Here is a 21073-nt window from a genome sequence, read left to right on the forward strand (position 1 = left end):
CGTGTCACTAACGCATAAAGGCGGGGCAGGAAAGTTACCAGTCCTTAAAGTCCAACAAATAACAAGACATCTTGCAATAGGCCAGGAGCCCATCTCAGCAATGCGTGGCGTGTACATCCACGTTACAAAGAAATGAGCACTTGCAATGACATCTGTTGGCTTAATTAGCTGTGTAATTAGTCTCCCCTTAGCGGAGCTGGGCTTTGTCACTGCTGAGACTTCTCCAGGTGAGATTTTATTCCAAATGCCACACTCCGAGAGGAATAAAGAACAGGCCAGGCAAAGAAGAAAAGCATGTGACGTGTTTGTGGGAAGCAGTGGGAAGGCAGAAGGAGCATCTGGGGAGCTTTTGGGGTCCTTTGGGTGCTAGAACGTCAGTGTGGAAAAGTCTGAATTTTGGATAAACTCAAAGCACCAAAGGCCCAGAGGTGCAAATTACCATGGCAGGATAATGGAAATGCACAGAGCGGGGCATGGGCACATTACTGGACAAAGTTCAGACTTCTTATCCCTGGACAAACTGTTTGGTCTTCCTATACTGGCGGCTGTGGCCATCACTACTAATGGGAACCCAGTTTGGGCAAAAATAATAATAACAACACCAACACCAACAACGGCCAGATCCTAATCTGAGAATCAGAGAGTGAACAAACACACAAGCAGATGCCTGCAGCTAATCACCCCTCACGGCACTTCCTAAACCACAGGTGGCTACAGTCATACTCACTGACTAAAATCTAGGACACTGAGGAAATGGCAGTCCTCGGGACCCAAGCCTCCTGACTTGGCTGAATGGAGGAGCCTAGGAATGTTCCCCCAGTTCCTTCTATCTTTAATCACTTTCAAAAACAAGAAATGTGGTAGTAGAAGGTAATACAGAAACATGCACATAGTGCCCTAAATGTAGGAAAAACACGTGATGATGCTCAGAGAACCTTCCTGGCCCATGAGTCAATGGTTCATAAAGAGACTGAGACATGAAGCATTCAGCTCACATGAGTCCTAGTTTAAAAATTCTTTTTTTAATGTTTACTTATTTTTGAGAAAGAGACAGAGACAAAGTGAGCCGGGGAGGGTCAGAAAGAAAGGGAAACACAGACTCCAAAGCAGGCTCCAGGCTCTGAGGTGTCAGCACAGAGCCCGACACAGGGCTCGAACTCACGGACCGTGAGATCATGACCTGAGCCAAAATCGGCTGCTTAACTGACTGAGCCACCCAGGCACCCCACATGAGCCCTAGTTTAAATCAGCAATAGGAGTTCTAAAGCTCGACAGGATCATTCCAGTAGGACAGTCTCTGCTGGAAATAAAATCAGAGCCTTTCCTAGATCTTCAGGAGCACCAACAACTCATCTGCAGGACCTCTGTAGTGACATGAGCTCCCTCCACAGGCTTCAGAAGGGCTGAAGGGAACCAGGGGACAAACACAAAACCCCGACATTATCGTTCCCACTGTCCCAAAGACCCCTGTGGTGCATGTGCATAAAAGCCAAAGGGAAACCTCTGTGTGTGCATCACGGCCACACCACCAACTACCAGCCTGGTGATGCCCGGGCTCCTCCAACAGTGAAGGGCGACAGAATCCTGTTAGAAAAGCCCTGAGGTCATTCGAGACTCCATCCTCCTCAGGTGTCAAAGAAGACAGACAGCACCAGGCTGTGGTGGGTTATGACATCTTTCCAGCTTTGGGGCTGGAAGAAGATATAAAGGAAAGAGAATACCTCAGAAAAAAGTTCCAGCCCCACAAAGATAGAACTTGTCTGCCCCAACTTTTTGGAAGAATAATCTTCTAATTCAGAACCACGCCCGCTATCTGCTCGTCTCTCTGGACCACGTGAAGATTCTGAAGCAGGTAGCATGGACCACAAACAGAAGCCATCCCAGAGCATAGACACCGGGGGTGAACCACACTCCGGGCACGTGCTGCTCACAGAGGGCGCCCCACACAAAATGGGTTTTCACAAAACATGCTAAAGATTCATTAACCTTAATCTACACAAAATCCTACCGGAGCTCAGCACTAAATTGGCGTTCAATAAATGCTGACACAGAGGGAGAAATTCTCTTCCCATTTGTTTGTGCACTCTGGACAGGGGAATGCTGTCCTAAGTGCTGGCGTCTGAACCAGCAAGAGGAAAGCCCCTGAAAGTGACAGGTCCAGGGATGCCTCCCATCCCAGAACCCCCGGTGCCTGTGCCCAGTCTTCCGCCTCCTTCCGAGGGGCAGGGAAACAAAGACTACCTGGTCAGCTCAGAAGTGGTCACAAGACCCAACAATCCTCAAGAAGGAGCCTGTCACCGGAGAGGGCAAGACTCAACAGGCACAGCGAGTGGATGGGAAAGTCCTTCCGCAAGTTCAACGCACAGACTGTCCTGGCAAACGAGACAATGAATAAAACTATTGACCTAAGAGACCAGATATGCTTTGGAGGCCCTCATTCTGGGTCTGAGAACCTGCCCTGCTAATTAACAGGCGGCAAACCAAACACTATCAGTAGATAAACATTTCTAACCTTCTAACTAGTTTGCCTTTTATAGGATGAGGACGTGGGCCCTAGAGAAAGTTCCCTGATTATTCTTGATGATTAGTCCAAGTTCAAATCTACTTGAGAAAATTCCTATTAGCATCCTATCCAAGGTAAGCACTTGGGGTCTTCTGTGTACAACAGCCCACGCTCAAGGGCCTTGAATTTCTATCACCTCCATAAAAAGATCAAGTGCAGAGGGAGGCCAGACCAACGTGAGCAATGACACTCGAAGCATGTGGCATAGCTGTGGGAGGCTTAGCCGGGCACTCTGACGTGTGTCTGGCCACGTGACATGAAAGCACTCCAGTAAAAGGAAATAATGAAAAAATTGTTGAAAAGCAAATTTTAACAAACAGCTCTGGAGAAAATTTCAGATTTCATTATAGGAAAAGCACTTTATTTAATGTAGAAAATGTGAAAATCTGATATGACAGTTTTCTATAAATAACAAAAATTGGAAATCATCATTAGAGGCATTTGTAATTTTCCTCTTTTGTTGGGAATGGCTTCAAAAAAAAAGAGGTTTACCAACAAGGAAGCCACTTCTCTCTCTCTTTATGCTCTGGTTGAGCCTGTTGGCAGAACACCTTAAGAGAATTTTTTTCTCCATCCAGAGGTAGGGTTGCCAGATAAAAGACAGGATGCCCAGTTAAATGTGAAGTCCAGGGGAGCCTGGGTGGCTCAGTCGGTTAAGCATCCAGCTTCAGCTCATGTCATGATCTCCTGGTTCATGAGTTCGAGCCCCACATCAGGCTCCACACTGACAGTGTGGGACCAGCTTGGGATTCATTCATATTCATTCATTCATTCATTCATTCATTCATTCATTCCCCCCCAAAATAAACATATAAAAAATGTGAATTTCAGGTAAGTATATGTAATTATATTTTATGGGACATACTTATGCTAAAACATTATTTGCTATTTGAAATTTACATGTAACTGGCGATTCCACATTTTTATTTGCTAAATTTGGTGACTACGTGGAGGCTTCCATTGTGGTTGCTTCAGTGCTCCCCAGGGTCACCACCCTAATGTCCCCCTGGTTGCAATAATCTCCACCACTTCTGTGAGCAACACATTTTCTGTCCAACGTTTTTACCTTTCACTCTATATACTGGTTACTTTTTAAAAAAAACAGCTGGAAACCTAATTTAACTAAATATTAAAGTATGAAATGACTCAAGCGTTTTTCAGATTAACAGTCTTTCCCACCCTACACTCACATGACATCTGTAGTTTCAAGTTATGTAGAGAACAGAATAAAGACCATGGTTCAGGCATATTATGTAATTACTTAAAAACTCTTGCCTGCTCCTGACAGTGTTCCTGACAATGCTTAATTGTTCCTTTACAATTTCCCTTTCAAAACAAAACAAACCACACCAAAACAAAACCAGAAACACCTGTTGGGACTAACCGTATTCAAATTTGCCCTTTTAGACCAGGTCTGCAGCAAGTTGAAGGGACTAGAAACGGGGTTCGCACCTTTGTCCCATTCTCTGGCGCTGAGTTCCTGCCAGACCGGGTTTACCTATAGAACAATCATACTGCATGGAATTGTGCTGGAATGTGTAGGCAATGGAATCTTTGCGGCAAAATCCTCCTCAGGGTTACAGAGCACCCCTAGGACACCAGATGGCATTCGCAGAAAGCATTCCCCAAGTGTGACTTCTTCCTCTAAGTGGCTGCAGGGGGCTGATGGTTTGAGATTTTCCTCTCATAGGATCTAGGGCTTTTGAGGACTGAGGGCGGGTGGAGGCTTTCAAATATTTTGACAAAGTCGTAGTTACTAGATTATCTGAAATTAGACCTCCCTGCCCCTCCGGCTGAGCCAGCAAACCAGCACACCTTACACCTTTGGAATCCAAAAGGAGACTTATCACCACCAGTTGAGAATGGTTTATACTAGAAACATGTGGACAGAGCCACACTGTCTCCTCGTTATCTGAATAAGAACTTCAGAAAGGGGAACTTCTAGAAGTTTCAGTATTTGTTCTCTGTCTTTTTTTTTTTTTTTTTTTTTTTTAAGACAACTGGTGAGACCCAGTCTCCATTAAGGAACAAAAAGAAACTCAGCTCCTCTCCCAAACCCTCGTCTCTCCTGGAGGCTCCTTCAACCTAGTGAATTTGACAAAGGTAATTAAACCAAGAAATTTCACACTGGGGAAAATGCGGGAGAGACAGGAAAAGGTCGGAGGAAGAAACTTCATTCACAGGACTTTCCATGCCTTGAAAAGAGAACTGTCTCTCTCTGTTCCCTCTTCTCCTTCCACAATGCTTTCGACAAACACTACTCTGTAAATATGTTCCGACTGTAAGATTTAGAGAAATAGGGACGATAAAAATGGCCTTTCACATCAGCTAGGACAGGACGGTGATTGAAAAAACTGTTGGATGATCAACCGTCCACTTTGAAAGAAAATACAGTCCTAAATCACAATACAGAAAAACAGAGTCCTCCAATGCCCCACACACAAAATACTTTCCTTACAGATTAAAAACTTAAATGGAAGGAAAAAGTATTGAAGAAAATATTGGTTAAGTTGTGCCAACCCGTTTGGGTTTGAACACTCACTCCAGCAACACTCACTAACTTTGACCCTTGTAACCTCCCTCTGGCTTGCTTTCCCCGCTTGAAAACAGGCTAATCCACAGACGATTAAATCAATTAATGTATGGAAAGCTACTATGACAGTACCCGGCTTGTAATAAACGTTGTGTAGGTGTTATGACTTTTATAATTTCATAATACGTCAAAGAGAAAGCCTCCCTGGGAAAAGAGAAAAGCTAGAAACGTAAAGAAAAAGATGCACAGACTGGACATCATGCAAATGAAAATTTCCTACACGTTAAAATGCAAAGAGACTCAGTCAACATGGCCTTGGGCAGGTACCACCACCCCCACAGGGCACCAGTCCACTTCTGTTAGCGCAGAGTGCCGGCTTGAGCTCCACGGCCACCGGCGACACCCCACATCTGTACCATAAACTAAGGTACAGATGGACAAAGGACCAGGAGAAACTACTACAACATCCACAGCACAATCAGGACGTCAGTCCTGATAAACCAGGAGCTCTTCCCGATCAATCAGGAAAAGGAACAAACCAAGACAATCAAAGGGCAAAGGCTGTGAACAGGAAATCTGCCAAAGAAATACAAATGGCCAATAAACACATGAAAGAATGTTCACCCTCTGTAATAATTAGAGAGACCCAGGCTGCAACAACTTTGCCAATCTGAGGAAAACAGAATCTCATGGCGGTCACTGCAGGGGCATCTGAGCATTACCTAACAGGGAGGGGTTAAAACTGTCACCTTCTGTCCGAAGAGGCAGGAAAAAGTATCTGTTGGCATTAATCACATCCTGGAATCCAGCAATCCCACTTCCGGGGACAGCACAAGCGTAGAGACATAGATGCACACACCTGTTCCCTACCTTACTGTCTCTAATACCGAACCATGGCAGACAACCTGTCTGTACATCAGTAAGACTCTAATAAATAAAAAAAAATTTTTTTTAATTATTAAAAAACACTTAAAGACATTAGAAGATAATATACAGGTACGATACTGTACACACGCCCATTCCAATTTTGTAGAATGCCTGTTATACACAAAAGGAAGGAAATATAAATACACTGTTGCACAGGAGGATTAGGTTGATAGTTATTTTCACCTGTACTTTCCTGAATTTTTCAAAATTTCCACAGTGAACATAGATTACTCATATTAATTATTTTACTATAAAAATAAGGAATCTACATTTTATCAGTAGCTTACACTTGAGACAAACATGGAATGCTAGTCTAGTAAGAAATAATTCAGAATAATATTCTAAAAGGGTCTTATCAGCTCTTTACCATGCACAAAAAAAGATTTAAAAAGGGAAAAATAAAGACAAAACAAAAATATTAATATCATTTGAAAAAAAAGAAAGTGCTACAGTGAGTGTTATGGTTGTTCAATGGTAGCATAGTTAGTACTGGACTTTTTAAAACTAGCCACATCTAATAAGATCTCAGTTTTGTTAAGGCAAAAGGCAAAAGAGAACACTGATCTTACCTTATTGACATGAGGGTGTGTATAATACTATAACCACAGGGATCCAGGCAAAGTTTGTGCATAAAGCCAGCCAATCAGCTGAATGAATGTGTTGAACGAAATAACACTCATGGTGGGGGGAGGGGGGGGTGGATTCAGATCAAGGTGGGTGAGACGGTTCTGACCGGAAGGGAGGGCAAGGACCCTGTGCAGAGAGATGTCTACCATTCACAACGCACACACTGGCAATATACTTGCCATGTATGTTCCTCCATCATACACTGCCCACAGTTACTACGGCAGTGAAGGATTAACTATGTCATGGCATAAACACTCCTTCCTAAGAAGATGTGGCCTTTCAATCTTCCTAGAGTCTCCTTTAAGTTACTCGTGGTCACAAATTTCACCAGAGCCAACCCCGGCTCTGCAGGAATGACCACGGGGCCCACATGTAGTCTCCCAGCCCTGCTCCAGGAGGCCCACATCTGTGAGCCCAACAATCAAGTGAGGGAAATGAACTTCAAATGCCCTGCTGCTCTAGGAGACAGAGGGCATGGAGAACTAAATGGGCTAAAATTTACCATAACATCTGGCTTTTCACACATTCTGAATCAACCACAGGAAACAAAAACATTCCCCTCCTTTCATTTTTGCATGAAGGCACCAAGGTATGGAAAGAAGAAGACAAAAGAATGCCCTTAACAACAACAACAAAAAAAAGTCAACCTAATGAGAAAACAAGGTTTGAGGACACTAGTTCCAGAATGACGATGTAAACCAGATGACACTAGACCAAGTGCTTCAAACATGGCAGCCGCACCAGGGAGGAGAGGACAGGGAGGGAGGCAGGGCTCACCAGAGGATCCACGCTATCTGCTTTCCAAGCAAGACAAAGGCTACCAGTCTTTGAAGCATGAAGCATGAAGCATGCAGCTGTCTTCCTAAGACAGTCTGTCCCCCAAGTGTACCCATAAAGGAGCACGAAGAATGCAGACTGAAGAGGAAATCTTTGTCGGATTTGTTCTACGTCTTCTGATTTGCCTGACCACCCTGTGATGAATTTATGGCCCTGCTGGGAGAGAGCCCCAGTGAGTTTATGAGTCTGGGGAAGAACTGAGAAGGTGGATTCTCAGAGTCTGACAGAGGGTTTCCTACTTCCTCCCACCACATAGAATCCCAATAGGGTGGCAAGTGTTAAAGTCCACTATGTGGAGAATGTGGGTGTGTGTTTTCAGTCAACTGGTGCCATACTTTACCTCTACTTTAAGCCAAGTAGAGCTGGTGTTTCACCGTCTGCCCCGTTGGCCCAAGGTAGCTCACATGGGGCCCAGACCCAACTCCATGGGAGATGACCTCCTCTGTGTATAATTTAAGGTTAATATGAAACCATCAGGCTTGGTCTAATCAAAGGCACCTCAGCTGGGAACTCTGAGTAATAGAGTTACTATTGGGGGGGGGGGGTGGCAGGAGGGGGCGGTTCTTAATCCATCTGCTAAAATTGATGGATTTCCAGTCCAATGACTCTCAGGTGAAGAAAAGTATCAAAAGAAAAAGCAGATCCTAACAGCTGACAAGTGTACACTGATCTCTATCTGTCCTCTCTGCACTCTCCTCCCTCAAGCAGAAGATGCCACAAATTTTATGGAGCTCACTATGGATGCCACATAGCAGGGAAGTCCAGGTAAACACGTAAGGGCCCACACTAGCTGTGAATGCACACACGGCGGACTCAGGACCTATGCTAGCTTGGAGACGAGCAGAGGGCAGGCATCTGTCAATACCTGCCGCTCCCTTGTTTAAGGTAAGCAAAGGCACCCCGCATCTCTACAGCTCTACAGGTGGAAGGAGTGGGGGAGTGGCCAGGTCCCCAAAGACAAGAGTGATCCACTTATGAGGGAAAGCAGAAAGGGGCGGAATTCAAGTTCTGGAGCTCCAGCCCCGATGAGAGACAAGTACCTTTCCCACCCACAACACGCTTCCATTCTGGCTCAGATGAATCACTACAGACAGAAACCAAGGACCCAGCCTCTAAGCTGGACTGGGGCTGCTGGCCCTTCCCGACTGGTTGATCAACCACAGTGCCCCATCACGGCAGCTGTGAGCATATGGGCGGAGGACCTCTAGGGGCTAGACCAGAGCCCACAACTCTTTAAGACACACACAAAAAACCACTGAAGGAATTCAGTAGTAAGTGTTTCACTAAGTGACCTGGAGGCCCAGAGAAAGGGAAGAGCCTTATCTGATGCCCGAGGCTCTCCAGCCCACCCCCTACCCAAAACTCCCCTCCACTCCTAGGAGGTAGGGAGGAAGAATTCACCGAACATTAATCTCCATTGAAAAACTGCTCTCACACAATCACAACTTGACAATTCCATGCAAGCAAGGGTGATAATATCAGCAGGGTTTTTTGTTTGTTTCTGCCCTTCTCTAGGTAGGTGGGGTTGGGGTAGTGGATTAACGAAACCCTCTCTCAGTCCAGATTGGAAATTCTCTCACGCTTTCAGACAGCTCAGTGTTAATACAGCAACGTATGTCCCAGCACTTATGACACCAAGAGAAGGGACCCTGGACCGGTGTGAGGTCAAACGACAAACCAGAAAGCTACGCCTCTGCTTGCATCTCCTGAGATGGCTGTTCTAGCTCCTCCAACATGAAAAAGGAAGAGGAGGGAATAAAGACCTCAGTTGAAAGAGAGGGTTGAGAGACCCATTAGGAAGTCCAGTACACCATGGCTGCTCGAGCAGGTGCAGCACAAAGCAAGTTGGGACTTTCCCTGACCAAATGATGTCTAATTTGCCAAGGCACCGGGATGGGGCAGGGTGGGGGCCAGGACAGGTTGGGGGGCAGGGTGGGAAGTGAGGATGGGGTGAGTAAAGAGGGCTGTGTGTGAGAAGCCTGGTGCCCTCCCCAGGTCAGCAGCATCTGGAGCTGTTTCTCTAGCGGACAGTAAAGAACTCGATTACATCCAGTTAACTGTGCTCTAAACTGATTATTCATGTGCTGGGCTAATGGATTACATTAGCAAGAGGAAAAATCACATGCAATCAATCTCCATTTACTACAGGCCACACCAGGGCCTAGAGAAAAACTGACTCTCAACCACCTCCAGGCCCCACCCCAAATCTATGGACTCGTGACACCCTACGACAGCGAGCCCCCTCAGCGGCAAAGCAAGTCTGTCTTAATCACACCGCAGGACAGAAAGGCTTGGCGCACGCATTGGAAGAAGCCCATCTCCGTGTCACTCAGGGGTGGGTGAGAGAGCTCCCCGCCCCCACAGCAGAGCCACAGCAAGCAGAGGGACATTCATTACCCAAGGACTAATGAGACCAGACTCATGACCTACGGCTCCTGACACACAGAATTGTGCTCTGAATGTGGGGAACGTTCACCCCCGGGGTTGTGTCGGCCAAGTGCACTGTTTGGAGACTTCTTTAGACACTGGTTCCCCAGTTCTATCCCACACCCCAACATCTGTGGCCCACCTGCACTGCCTTTTTTGACGAGAAGTCTTCTCCATCTTTTAAATTCAAAAGAGAGACAGAGAGAGAGAAAATAAGGCCAAGGAGGATGAGTGTCCACAGTTCAGCAAAACACAAACGGAAACACACAAATGGCTCCCTTACATCCATCCAGGAAACTACCTCAACCTGACTTGCTAAGTGTGATGCGTGAAGGTGTCCTGGGGACCAAAAAAAAGTATAATCTCAGAGAATCTTCCGGGCTCCAGGCCCCTCAGAAGCAAAGTCAAGGGCGTGATATACTCTTACTGGAGAATGTAGTGTGGAAAGTTCATCACCGCCATGTAGGCTTTATAATGAATCTAAAGGGTCTTTCTCCCCTCAGATGGAAGAGGACAGTTGCTTGCCAACTCTAAACAGCCTTCGTCAAAGTGGTAGACAGTCTTCCATGACCATGGGGGGTGCTCCGAACTAATTTTTCTCAGTCGGGTCCTTTGGAAATAGTTTTCCTATGGGTTTCCCGTCAGGTTTTCTTGACCACAATCAGTACCGCACTACGGCCACGGGAGACCTCTAACTTAAAGTGACTGCCAGGAGCCTCTTCTGTTAATGGTGACACAAAACTAAGCCATCCAGTGAGGTTCTTGCTGACTTATAACACAAGGGGGTCAGCTGCTTGGCGTCCAGACCTTTCCCACTGCACCACGCCAGCCCGTCTGTGCCGGAGTCGGCAGGCGATTCTAGAACCCTCTATTTCTACTGCCTCACTTCTGCTTTCTCTTCCTTTCCCTAAAATGGTTTCTCATCCACTCTACCCAGGACTCTTGCCAAGCTGAAAACGAGCAATTGTAAAATGAATTACAGTTATCAATCTCGACAGAGACTGACATGGGGAAAGGACCTGAGGTCTTCCTTATTTGAAGTCTCCCTTTAAAATCGCCAGGAGTAGAAAGGGGATTAAAACTAGCTCAGGGTCAAAAGAAGCGCCCCCTGGCCCCGAAGAAGATGTGGGAAATGGCATGAAAGGAAAGAGGGGAGGCCGATAATAAAAGGGAGGAAAATGCAAAGAGAGAGTGAGGGTGTGGAAGGTATATGGGAGGAGGCTGGGCAGATTTATGGCGATTTGTACCTGATTGTTCATACTAAAGCCATTATGGGATGATTAGAGAAAAAGGTGAGGCTTTAAGTCCAGTGAAAATCAATAGAAACGTCTGGAGCAATTCTGCCTCGCAAGTGAAAGGACTATTTACAGTATCTGAGCACCTCCTCCTCACCGTTACCGTTTACCGTTACAGTCTATGGATTGAGAGAAAGACTGGAGGGGGTGGGAGGAAGGAAGGGGAGGGAGGGAGGGATGGAGGGAAGAATGGAGGGAGGGAGAAAGGAAGGAAGGAAGGAAGGGAAGAAGGGAGGGAGGGAGGGAGGAAGGAAAGAAAGGAGTGAAGGAGAGGAGGGGCCAGGAGGGGAGAGGAGGGGAAGGGAGGGGAGAGGAGGGGAAGGGAGGGGAGGGGAGGGGAGACAGAGGGAGAGGAAGAGGATGGAAGAAACCCAGGGGGAAAAAGGGGAAATGCAAACATGAGATAGAGGAAGGGGCACAGAACAAAAAGAACAGAGGAGCCCCCTTAACTGATCCCAATTTTCCCAATAGCACGTGCCACCTTCTAGTCAACTATGCACTGTATTTATCACCCACCTCCCTGCAAAAGAATGGAAGCGCCATGAGGGCAGGAATTTTTTTTGTCTGTTTTGTGCATGGAGGTGGGCATGTGTCCAGAACAGCACCTGCTATACAGTAGGTGCTCAATACGTACCTAATGAATGGATGAATGAACGAATGGATGAAGGAATGAACCAAGGCACAAACGAACTAAGTCCTCCAGAGGCATTTAGGAGAGAAGAGATTAAGGGGCGCAGGGTGGGGACGAGATGGAAAGGGAGAACATGAAGCATGTATGAGAAAGGGACAACACAGGAGCACGAGGGTACACAAAAGCCACAACAACTCAAGGGGAAAAAAGCCAACTGTAAAGACACTGTCGATGGGGAAGTATCGGGCTGCTGTCAACGGAACCCGCCCTCCGAAACGGGCACCTCTCAAAAACAGCCTTCAGGTGGCAGAAGCTGCCACCGCACTGCAGCTTCACCAGGAAGCGGATGCCAACTCCCCTTCCAACACCAGGTTACCATCCAGCCACCAGCCCCGCCGCGACACAGCCCGTCCCCTGTCCCCGGCACCCAGCACCCAGGGATCCGAGGCATGCCTTCCAGAAGCAGCCCGGGGCTCACCTTGTACAGCTTCAGGCTGGCCTCGTGTCTGGAGTTGACCGTATGCAGCCGCAGCTTCTCCAGGCTGTTGGTGTAGTAGTCACACGCGTTGCACTTGAGGTGGACAGGGTTGCCGATGGCCACACACTTGAGCCGCCACTCATTGGCTTTGCCACCCTCCTTGATGTGGGCCACCAGCTGGTACTTCTGCACATGCTTGTCGGTCTTACAGTGCAGCTGGAAGTTGGCCTTGAGCTGGGTGTTGTAGCGGCAGAGTTTGCACTGGTACGAGTCCCCCATCACGGCCTTCCACTCGTCCTCCGGGAGGCTGCGCTCCACGTTCATGTGCAGCCCCAGCATGTCCAGGTTGTCCGTGGTGAACTTGTTGCACACGGCACACTGGAAGAGCTTCAGAGACGGGTCGTTGGTCTGGATGAAACTCTCGCCCAGGTTCATCAGCTCCTCCGACACCAGTTGCCCGCCCCCGAGGCGCATGTCTAGGGGGATCTCACCGCCCACTGTGGGGAAGGAGAGGGGAAGAGAATCAGCGGCCAGGCTCACAGATGCAGCTGAGGCACCCCCCAGCCTCCCTGACCCTCAGCCTAGGTTCCAGGAGAAAAAAGATCCCATTTCAAGTGTTGCAAGGTGCTACGACCTGGTAACACCACCACCCCCCCACAAAAAATCAACTTTATGCGTAATTATATGTTCAGATCTTTTCCTGTGGACTTTCTGAAATTTGTAAAAGGTTTCATGTTTTTTGCCCCACTTTGGAAAAGAATACCTAGGAGCACAGTCTCTTGAATATTTCAGTTCGGCCCCTCACTCTAATCCAAGAAAAGACGGGAATAAGCATCATTCACTAGACATAACAGAATCTGAAACTCCAGACCCCTCAAAGTTGGAAACGAGTTACAGCTGTAATCTAAGATATGAAGCCTTCAAGGTAAATGAGAATCGGGCCCAGAATTTATCTAAAGCAGCACTGCCCAGCAGGACTTTCTACAATGATGGAAACATGTTATACCTGCACCGTCTGGTGTGCTAGTCACTAACCACGTGTGGCTGGTGAACACAAAATACGGCAAAGTTGCAGCCAAGCGACTGAATTTTTTATTGTATCTTTTTAGTTCATTTAATTTAGATAGCCACATGTGGCTAGTGGCTCCCACAGTGGAGAGCGCAGCTCTAAATCTGAGATTTAGGGGACGGTCTCCCTATTCCTCATCACGCCCCGCGGGACAATAGTCTACCTGCCTGTCAACGGTGCCAGCTCCTCCCACATGTCCCCAAGAATATAATCACTCCCCTTTTCTGAGCCCCCACGGTGCATGAAATGTTAGGTCTGCTATGGGCCATGTCACATTCTCCTTTGTCATCAACCACATGCAGAGCCACGTGCTGCCCGGTGTCCCCATCAGGGTACAGCCTCTTTAGGGCAGGGGTCCAGGCTTCTCCTGGCTGAACCTCTAGAGACCGCCCAGCCCCCTACACAGATGCTGTGCAGGACAAGGCTAAAGGGGAACCAGAATGTTACAGGTTCAGGAAGTGGATCCAGATGGGCAGTGAAACGCAAAGGTCAGCTCAGAGTCCCCCCAAAAGGGTCTGAGAAAGCTCTTCTCTGCCCTTCTCGCCCTGGTTGTTTTTCAGCTCTACAGTGCCCTGCACAAACTGGGGATGGGCTTTCACTCACCAGTGGTAAATTAATACTGCAAGCTCTTACTTATACCACAAAATAGGCTTGGAAACAGCAGCCTTCTCTCCATTACCTAGCAGCATAAAGTCCAGCAGAACGCTGAGCACTGGCTTCTATTTTTTGCCTCTCCCCCCAAACGCACGCACACTTGAGCTATTATGTCTGCCCCTGCCCCTCCCCAACTGATACTCAGACTTGACCTTTTACATGTGGTTGGCCTGAGGTTTTGTTTTATTTTGTTTTGTTTTAATGACTGATTACAATCCAAGTTAGCGGCTAATCAAATAAAAGATTTTTTTTAATGATTTTCTTATTTATGCTACATGAGGCACCTCTAGTGAGAAGATCAGTTACAAGGTTCTACCGAGCTGACTGGCTGCATATGAAGCCTGTGGACAATCTAGCAAGCCGCAGAAATCTTTTGCACGTGCATTCCAGAAGGCTCAGGAAGCTTTCTGCTTGTCTTCTCCCCTGCCATCTCCCCTGGTGAGAGGAGCCTTAACTAAGACATTCTTTTTAGGACGGGAGAGAAAAAGAGGAGGGGGGAAAAAAAGCCTAAAAGCTCCATCCCTTAATGGGGACAAAGGCCAGGTAGCATCCATCAAACATACGCTGTGTTCAGTAAAAGCAGAAATTGCCCAGAGGGTAAGACAAGGAGCAAACATATATTTGTTTCTGATGCCAACCACCTGAAGCATCAAATCTTCTCCACTTTTTAAATTTAACCTCAGCACATCAATATTGCTCTAAAGAGAAATTCAGCTGTCACTTGCTGGATGCCTGAGTAAAAATGAGAAATCCTCACACACACAGAGGAAATAAGTCTCTATTCCCATTCCAAGCTCTTGAAATGCAAATCAAAGACACAGAGAAGCAGTGAAATGGAGGCGACAGGAAAGCCAAAACTCCCTCCGAGAACTCTACCTTGGAGGAATGAACACAGGGCTCAGAATCCTACAAATCTGTAGAGCTAGAAGGAACTAATTCAGCCTCCAGGAAGTGGCAGAACGTCACCCATTTCTCAGGAAGTTAGGAAGAGAGCCCCTGTGAGTGAGAACTCAGCCGGTGTTTACTCTTGAAGCTACACCGGAGGTAACATCTCTGTGAGGGGGGGGACCCCACCTCCCCACACACACCCAAATCTAATACTTAGAATTTACACCCTGGCACAAGAGCCCACCCATGAGCACATCGTCAGAGAGGCACGTGAGTTAAAAGACACCTTCCAGACCCAAAGGCAGAAGCAGAGGACCTCGTAAACCTCATGCAGATGTCCTGTAGCTAGGCGGCTACCTGGAAAAGCAGATACCCCGCCAGCTGTTTCTCAGTGCTGTGCTAAACTTGATCATCGAAAGCGATGTCTGGAAGGATATTCAGACGGCTTCGAGTCGAATATCTTATCTACAAATGGCAGCAAAATCCAACCAGACCAGACCAAAGGGTGCCAGCCCTCTCCTTAAAGCCCTCCAGAAAGAAAGCCTTCCCAGAAGCAGCATCTGTTTGGTATCACAAGAAAGAAGGCTCTGTCAAAAGAAGTATGAGAATAATAACTTCGTAAGCAGAAATGTATTTCACAAAAACATTTTTCCCCCTGCGGAGCCCAGGAATACCCAGTAACACCTACAGCCTGCTCACAAATGGCCTCAAGAAAGATCAGCAAAGTTGCATATAGAACTTAATGTTTTGGCTCTTTCACATTTGCATACACCCGCTTCTACCGAGGTCCTACGACTTACTCTACAGGACCTCTGGACACATGCTCTCATACCCACACCCACTCAGGCTTCCAGGATAAAGGATCTGGGACTCTAGCTCCATCTCAGCTGTTCTTGTGCACTAAGGGCACAGAAGGTTTCCAGAGACTTACCTTGGCTGATAAGCAGTAACCCTGAAAATTCAAGGACCTTTGCTTGGCTGACCTGGAAAAAGCCCTTAGAAGGAAAAGCTCTATTCTCTTTAAGAAATAAAGTATGGATCTGCTATACATGTCCAGAACACAGGGATTTATTCTACCATTTCTTTTCCATCTGCCATATGCCCATAATGCATGATGCCCCGCAGACTCACAGACACTTGCGTAAAAGCAAAATATTTTTCTACCACTTAATTCAAGTCTTAGTCAGAATTACTGGTTTTCAAGGTAATTAAAAAGATCTCACTTTGACCCAGTATGAATCTATCCATTTTCTGTGTCTTCATTCTACCTACATTATATTTGATTTACTCCAAGATCTGCCTCCCCAAGATTTTAAATCTCCAGATGAGAAAACCTCAATTCCCATAGGCTTTAAAAAAAAAAAAAAAAAAAGGCTTACAGTATGATGCCATCCCTTGGTGTGCAAACCCTATGGTTCACTCTGGGGACAAATAAAATAATTGATTTCTGTGCATCCATTATTAACCAGTTGGTAAAACATTTTCAAATCGTTTGGTAATAAAGGATCCACGGGTCAATATTCCAAAACAGAAAATAAGATTAAAGTAGTAAGAATTCTCAGGAAAAACAAATTAAATGCTATGAAATATAACTCATCAGCAGCAATTAGCACTAAAACACCATACGAAGACGTGCCAACTGGGGAGGCTTGGCCCCTGGCATTAACCTAAACCATGTCAGATTAAAAGTTATCTGCTCACACTTTGTTGCTGAGAATGACTTATTCCTGTGTCAGTAAAGGAATACTGCTTAATCCAGGCCACCACCTTGGTCCCAAGAGGTTAGCCGGGTCAGGGGACAGAGACCAGGCAGCGCCTGTCTGAGGCACAGGTGGTGGGAGCAGCAACAGCCCCCATCATACTGGTCCTTGTAAAAGTGATTTGTACATTCTCTCACTATAGAGGTTCTACCCTAAAAGTGATTGTGATTCTTTTGATGCAAAGACTGATGACTTTTGGCATCCAAATCCTATCCTCTTGATCCGATTCTAGGTCAATTAAGCCAGTTGGTAAGACTTGCTGTCCGGACACGGCCAACTCACCTTCTCCAACATGGGTTGTTTTTTCACGGCCGACAAAGGCTCCATTAACCATCATCTAATGGATATTAGAATTCAACTTTCTTTGATGTACAGTTTTAGAATGTATTATTCATTTTTCGTCTAGCACACCACTCTTTATGGTGCCCCGGGGCAATTTAATTCCCAACTATACTTATCAGCGACAACTCACGCAAAACAAAAAAGAAAAGAATGCGTCTCTTTCATGGAGATCCTCGTGAACATACCCGAGAACTTTGAGCACTTATCTGGATGGCTCCCTGCTTGGCACAGAACCCAGCGTTCAGTTATCTGAATAAGGTACACTGTGATTTCGAGTCGTTCTTATGGACAGGACTGTCCCTGTTTACAACTTGAACGGCAGTTTCCTGTAGATTACAGTAAATATCTAATGGAACCCAGAAGTTTCAGATAATTGGGGCGATTTTTCAAATTGAGAAAGAGATGAAGAAAGAGAAGATGGGAAGAGAAAGGGAAGTTGACCAGAAGCCAAAAACTAGAGGAAACCCTTCAACTTTAATCCCAGCCTGTGCAGCCGGAGTATTACCACGTGTGGGTGCTGAATACATACGACCCCCCACAGGCACACAAGGGGTCCTTGAGAAAAACACCTGACAGTCAGACACTCGAGTGTATACAACACCACTCTGGAGAAAATCAGCATCAGCCGAATCCACAGGACCTCAGTCTATTCTCGGTTCTCCCCAGTTAAACTCAAGTCACCAGAACAAACAAACACGGAGTCAGCCTCACCTAGAGCAGGCGTCATGGCGGCCATGGGCCCGGCGGGATCCAGCTGGAATCCACTCATCATGAACTGGGTGTCTGAGGCAGTGTTGTCCATCTTCAGGTTGGGCAGGTTCATGTTCTGGGCCAGGTAGTACTGGTAAAGCTCGGCCTCGGCAGGCGAGGGCAGGCTGCCGAGGCCCAGGTGACGGTTGTGTTGAATCTGGGACATGTTCTGCTGCAGCAGCATCATGTTATGCATGTGCTTCTCGCTGGTCATGTGGATGCGCAGGTTCCTGGCCACGTTGGTCTCGTAATCGCACACCTCGCACCGCCAGGTGGGTTTGGTTTTTGGTTTGGTGGGCGAGGGGGCCCCGCAGGAGCTGCCGATGTTGGCCGCTGCGGCCGCGGCCACGGCCGCCGCCGCCGCCGCCCCGGCCGAGTGGCTGAACACCTGCTCCCCCCCTCCGTTCTGCAGGTTCTGCATGTTGTTGAGATGCTTGTCGGACTGCATATGAATACTGAGGTTGCCTTTGGTAGTTGTGGAGTAGTTACACACCTCACAGCGGAAAGGCTTGTAACCACACGTGTAGCTCTCACCTCGTGCCAACCGAGGGTGGGGCTGCCCGCTTTTGCAGTAGACACAGGAGCCCCCCGGCTCCGGGTGCTTCTCCTTCATGTGAGCCTCCAGTGTCTGCTGGTACTTGTAGTGCCAGTTGCACTTGGGGCACTTAAGTGTCTTACATGAGTTACGAGAATGCATCATGGTCATGTGGCCGCCCAGCGAGCGGGAGGAGCCCAGGACCGTGTCGCATTTGGGGCACTCCACGCCGCTCCCCGAGGGGCATTCCCCAACCCCAAGCTCGCAGAGGGAGCCAGCGTGCTGGTGATGGGGGACAAAGCCCCCATCGTCGCCCTCTGTGCTTTCATTTGGTTCTGGTGCTGTGGCATTGTCTTTATTGGCACTTTCGTCAGCAAAGTCCAGCCTCCTGCCGCCCTCTGCCACATTGGCCCTGACGCCCTCACTGTTAAAGCTTAAACGATTCCTCCTGTTCGCACCATCAAAGACAACAAAGGAAGAAGCAGAATTAGAACTAGTAGAAGCTGTGCCCCTCGACAGGGTCTGGAGCACATTAGGCATTAAGGGGGAGTTAGAAATGCTTTGGTTTGAGAGAGCAAGGTCCTTTTTGCTGCTGCTACCTGCCACGGCCCCAGCCTCCTCGTGGGGCCTGTCCTCCAGTTCGTCGTCCAACTCGCTTGGAAAGAGTCCTTTGCAACCCTCGTCTTCCTCCTCCTCTTCTTCCTCCTCTTCTTCTTCCTCCTCCTCCTCTGCCTCTTCTTCCTCCTCTTCCTCCTCTGCCTCCTCCTCGGCTGGCTCTGCTTTCTCGGAGAAACAATCCGGATCGCCTACTTCTTGCTTCTCTCCTTCTGCTGCCCCAGAGTCCTTGCCCTCTGAGGATTTGGTAGGACTGGAGGCCAGAGGCCCCAGGGGGACTGAGGTAATGGGGGTCTTCAGGACCGAGCTGGTGAGCCCGCCAAGGTTCAAGAGGGTGCTGGGGGTCAAGATACCAGCCTGGGGCTGCTCGGGGCCGGCAGCAGAGCCGGCTGGGAGAGCCTCCTCCCCTTCCATCCGAATGCCACTAAATTTCCCATAAAAACTGTGTCCGGGGCCTATGAGGTTAGCCGTAGAAACTAAAGGGTGTTGAAAGTTTTTGTTTTTTGGTTCCAAAAAACTCACAAGGGGTTCCTTGTCTTTGCCAATCCCTTGGATGATAGCGGAGATGTTCTTATTGCTAAGAATTTTCCGCTCGTCTTCACTCAGGGTCATTCGATGGTCGTGCACCGCGTGGGTCACAAACGAACGGACGTACCCGAAGGACAGTTTGCACAGGAAGCACATCAGGATGGGCTTCCTCTTGCCGTAGAGCACAAAGCCATCGAATTTGGACAGGTCCACGTTGTTGGGAACATCTTTGGATACGCAGGAGCTTTTGGCGGAGCCGTCGCTGTTCAGGTAATCCTTGTTGCTTTTGTGTCGCACGTCAAACACGCGGAAGCTGTGCAGGACGGGGCTGAGCCCCGTCAGGGCTGAGGTATTCGGGAAAGCCTGGTCTGGGCCCTCAAACCATTTCCCGAAGGATGAGGCTATGTGGAAAGTGTTGATGATCTGTGGGTAGACTGGTGCAGCACAAGAAGGGTCCCCTTGTTTGCCCCCCGCCCCGGGGAGAGAGTTCAGGAAGAGCGAGGGGGGGGGCCCGCTGCCGCTGCCACAGGCGCCCCCGCTTTGGGTCAGCTGGCTCAGGCTCTCGACAATGTAGGCCGAGCCATCGGGCTGGTAGACTATCTCCCCAGCCAGGTTCTCCACATCACTCTCCTCGTCCCCCTCCTCACTGGTGTCGCTCCCGCTCTCCTCCCTCAGGGGCAGCGGGGGGCGCGCGCTGGGACAGTGGTGCTCCATGTAGGTCTGCAGGCTGGCGAAGGAGGCCGAGCACCCGTTGCAGCTGACCTCCTTGCCGGCGGGCTCGGCGGTGGGGCCGGCCGAGGCGGAGCTCTCCGCGAGGCGCTCATTGAAGGGGGCCCTCAGGCTGTCCAGGGGCCCGTGGTTCTCGCTTGTGGACTGCTCCATGCTACTGGGTTTGTCGGGGAGGTGGGTGCTGTTGAGTTCAGTCCATTGCTGGTGCTGAGGGATACCGCACCCATTGTCCTTCCCCGAGACGACGGGCGAGTCACAGCCTTCCATGGTAAGGCCTGCGTAGAGCTTTCATTGCACCCAGTACGGATCGGACCTGAAGAGCGGAGGCAAGGGGGGGAGAGGAGGGAGAGAGGGGGAAGAGAGAGAGAAAGGAAAGAGGTTAGGAGGGCCGAGGCTAGGTCCCGCACAGAGCACTCTAACAGGCTTCTGTCCACACCCACAACAGAGACCGCCAGGGCAGCAGGGACCCCAGCCATCTCCCCCACGTCGTCCAATGAACGCGCAGAGGGCGGGTGAGAGCCCGAGGCATGACGGCCAGGGTCCGTGGCATGAGTGGGGAGCATGGGGACGGGGGAGGGGGGGGGCAGACAGGAGACTCCCTCCTTGTCTTCAGACTGTCGGCTCCTCTCCCCCTGGAGACCGGTTCGAATTTCTGTTCTTTGCGAGCACAGTGTGAGAGTCAGGGCTGGGCCTCGAGCCACAGCAGAGGAAGAGGGCCACATTATCTCGCCAGGCCCCACCAAGGACGCAGAATGGCAGCCCTACCGAATAGAGATGGCCAGCTCAAAGTCACTGCCGGCTGCCCACGCTGTCTGTGGGGCAAGGGGACACCAAAAGGGAAGGATGGACGAGAGGAGAAAGGTTTTGCACCCCCAGAGAAAGGCT

The 21073-nt window shown here is 48.6% G+C and overlaps 1 protein-coding gene across 8 annotated transcripts in view; it reads right to left on the reverse strand.

The window, feature by feature from the left end:
- Positions 1 to 21073, reverse strand: part of ZFHX3 (zinc finger homeobox 3) — a 276618-nt gene that overhangs the window by 140653 nt on the left and 114892 nt on the right. For 6 of the 8 annotated variants that reach the window (XR_003426225.2, XM_053210049.1, XM_053210047.1 and 3 more), the window contains exons 2-3: positions 17743 to 20501; positions 12319 to 12815 (exon numbers count right to left, since the gene is read on the reverse strand). Coding sequence is in view for 7 of the 8 variants with exons in the window: in XM_053210049.1 (XP_053066024.1) it covers positions 12319 to 12815; positions 17743 to 20455 (3210 nt within the window). In the remaining variant the exon portion in view is untranslated. The remainder of the gene's footprint in view (positions 1 to 12318; positions 12816 to 17742; positions 20502 to 21073) is intronic. The other 2 variants (XM_053210050.1, XM_053210051.1) reach the window with 1 other exon arrangement.

This window comes from Acinonyx jubatus, chromosome E2, assembly GCF_027475565.1.
Source record: "Acinonyx jubatus isolate Ajub_Pintada_27869175 chromosome E2, VMU_Ajub_asm_v1.0, whole genome shotgun sequence".
NCBI lineage: Eukaryota > Metazoa > Chordata > Mammalia > Carnivora > Felidae > Acinonyx > Acinonyx jubatus.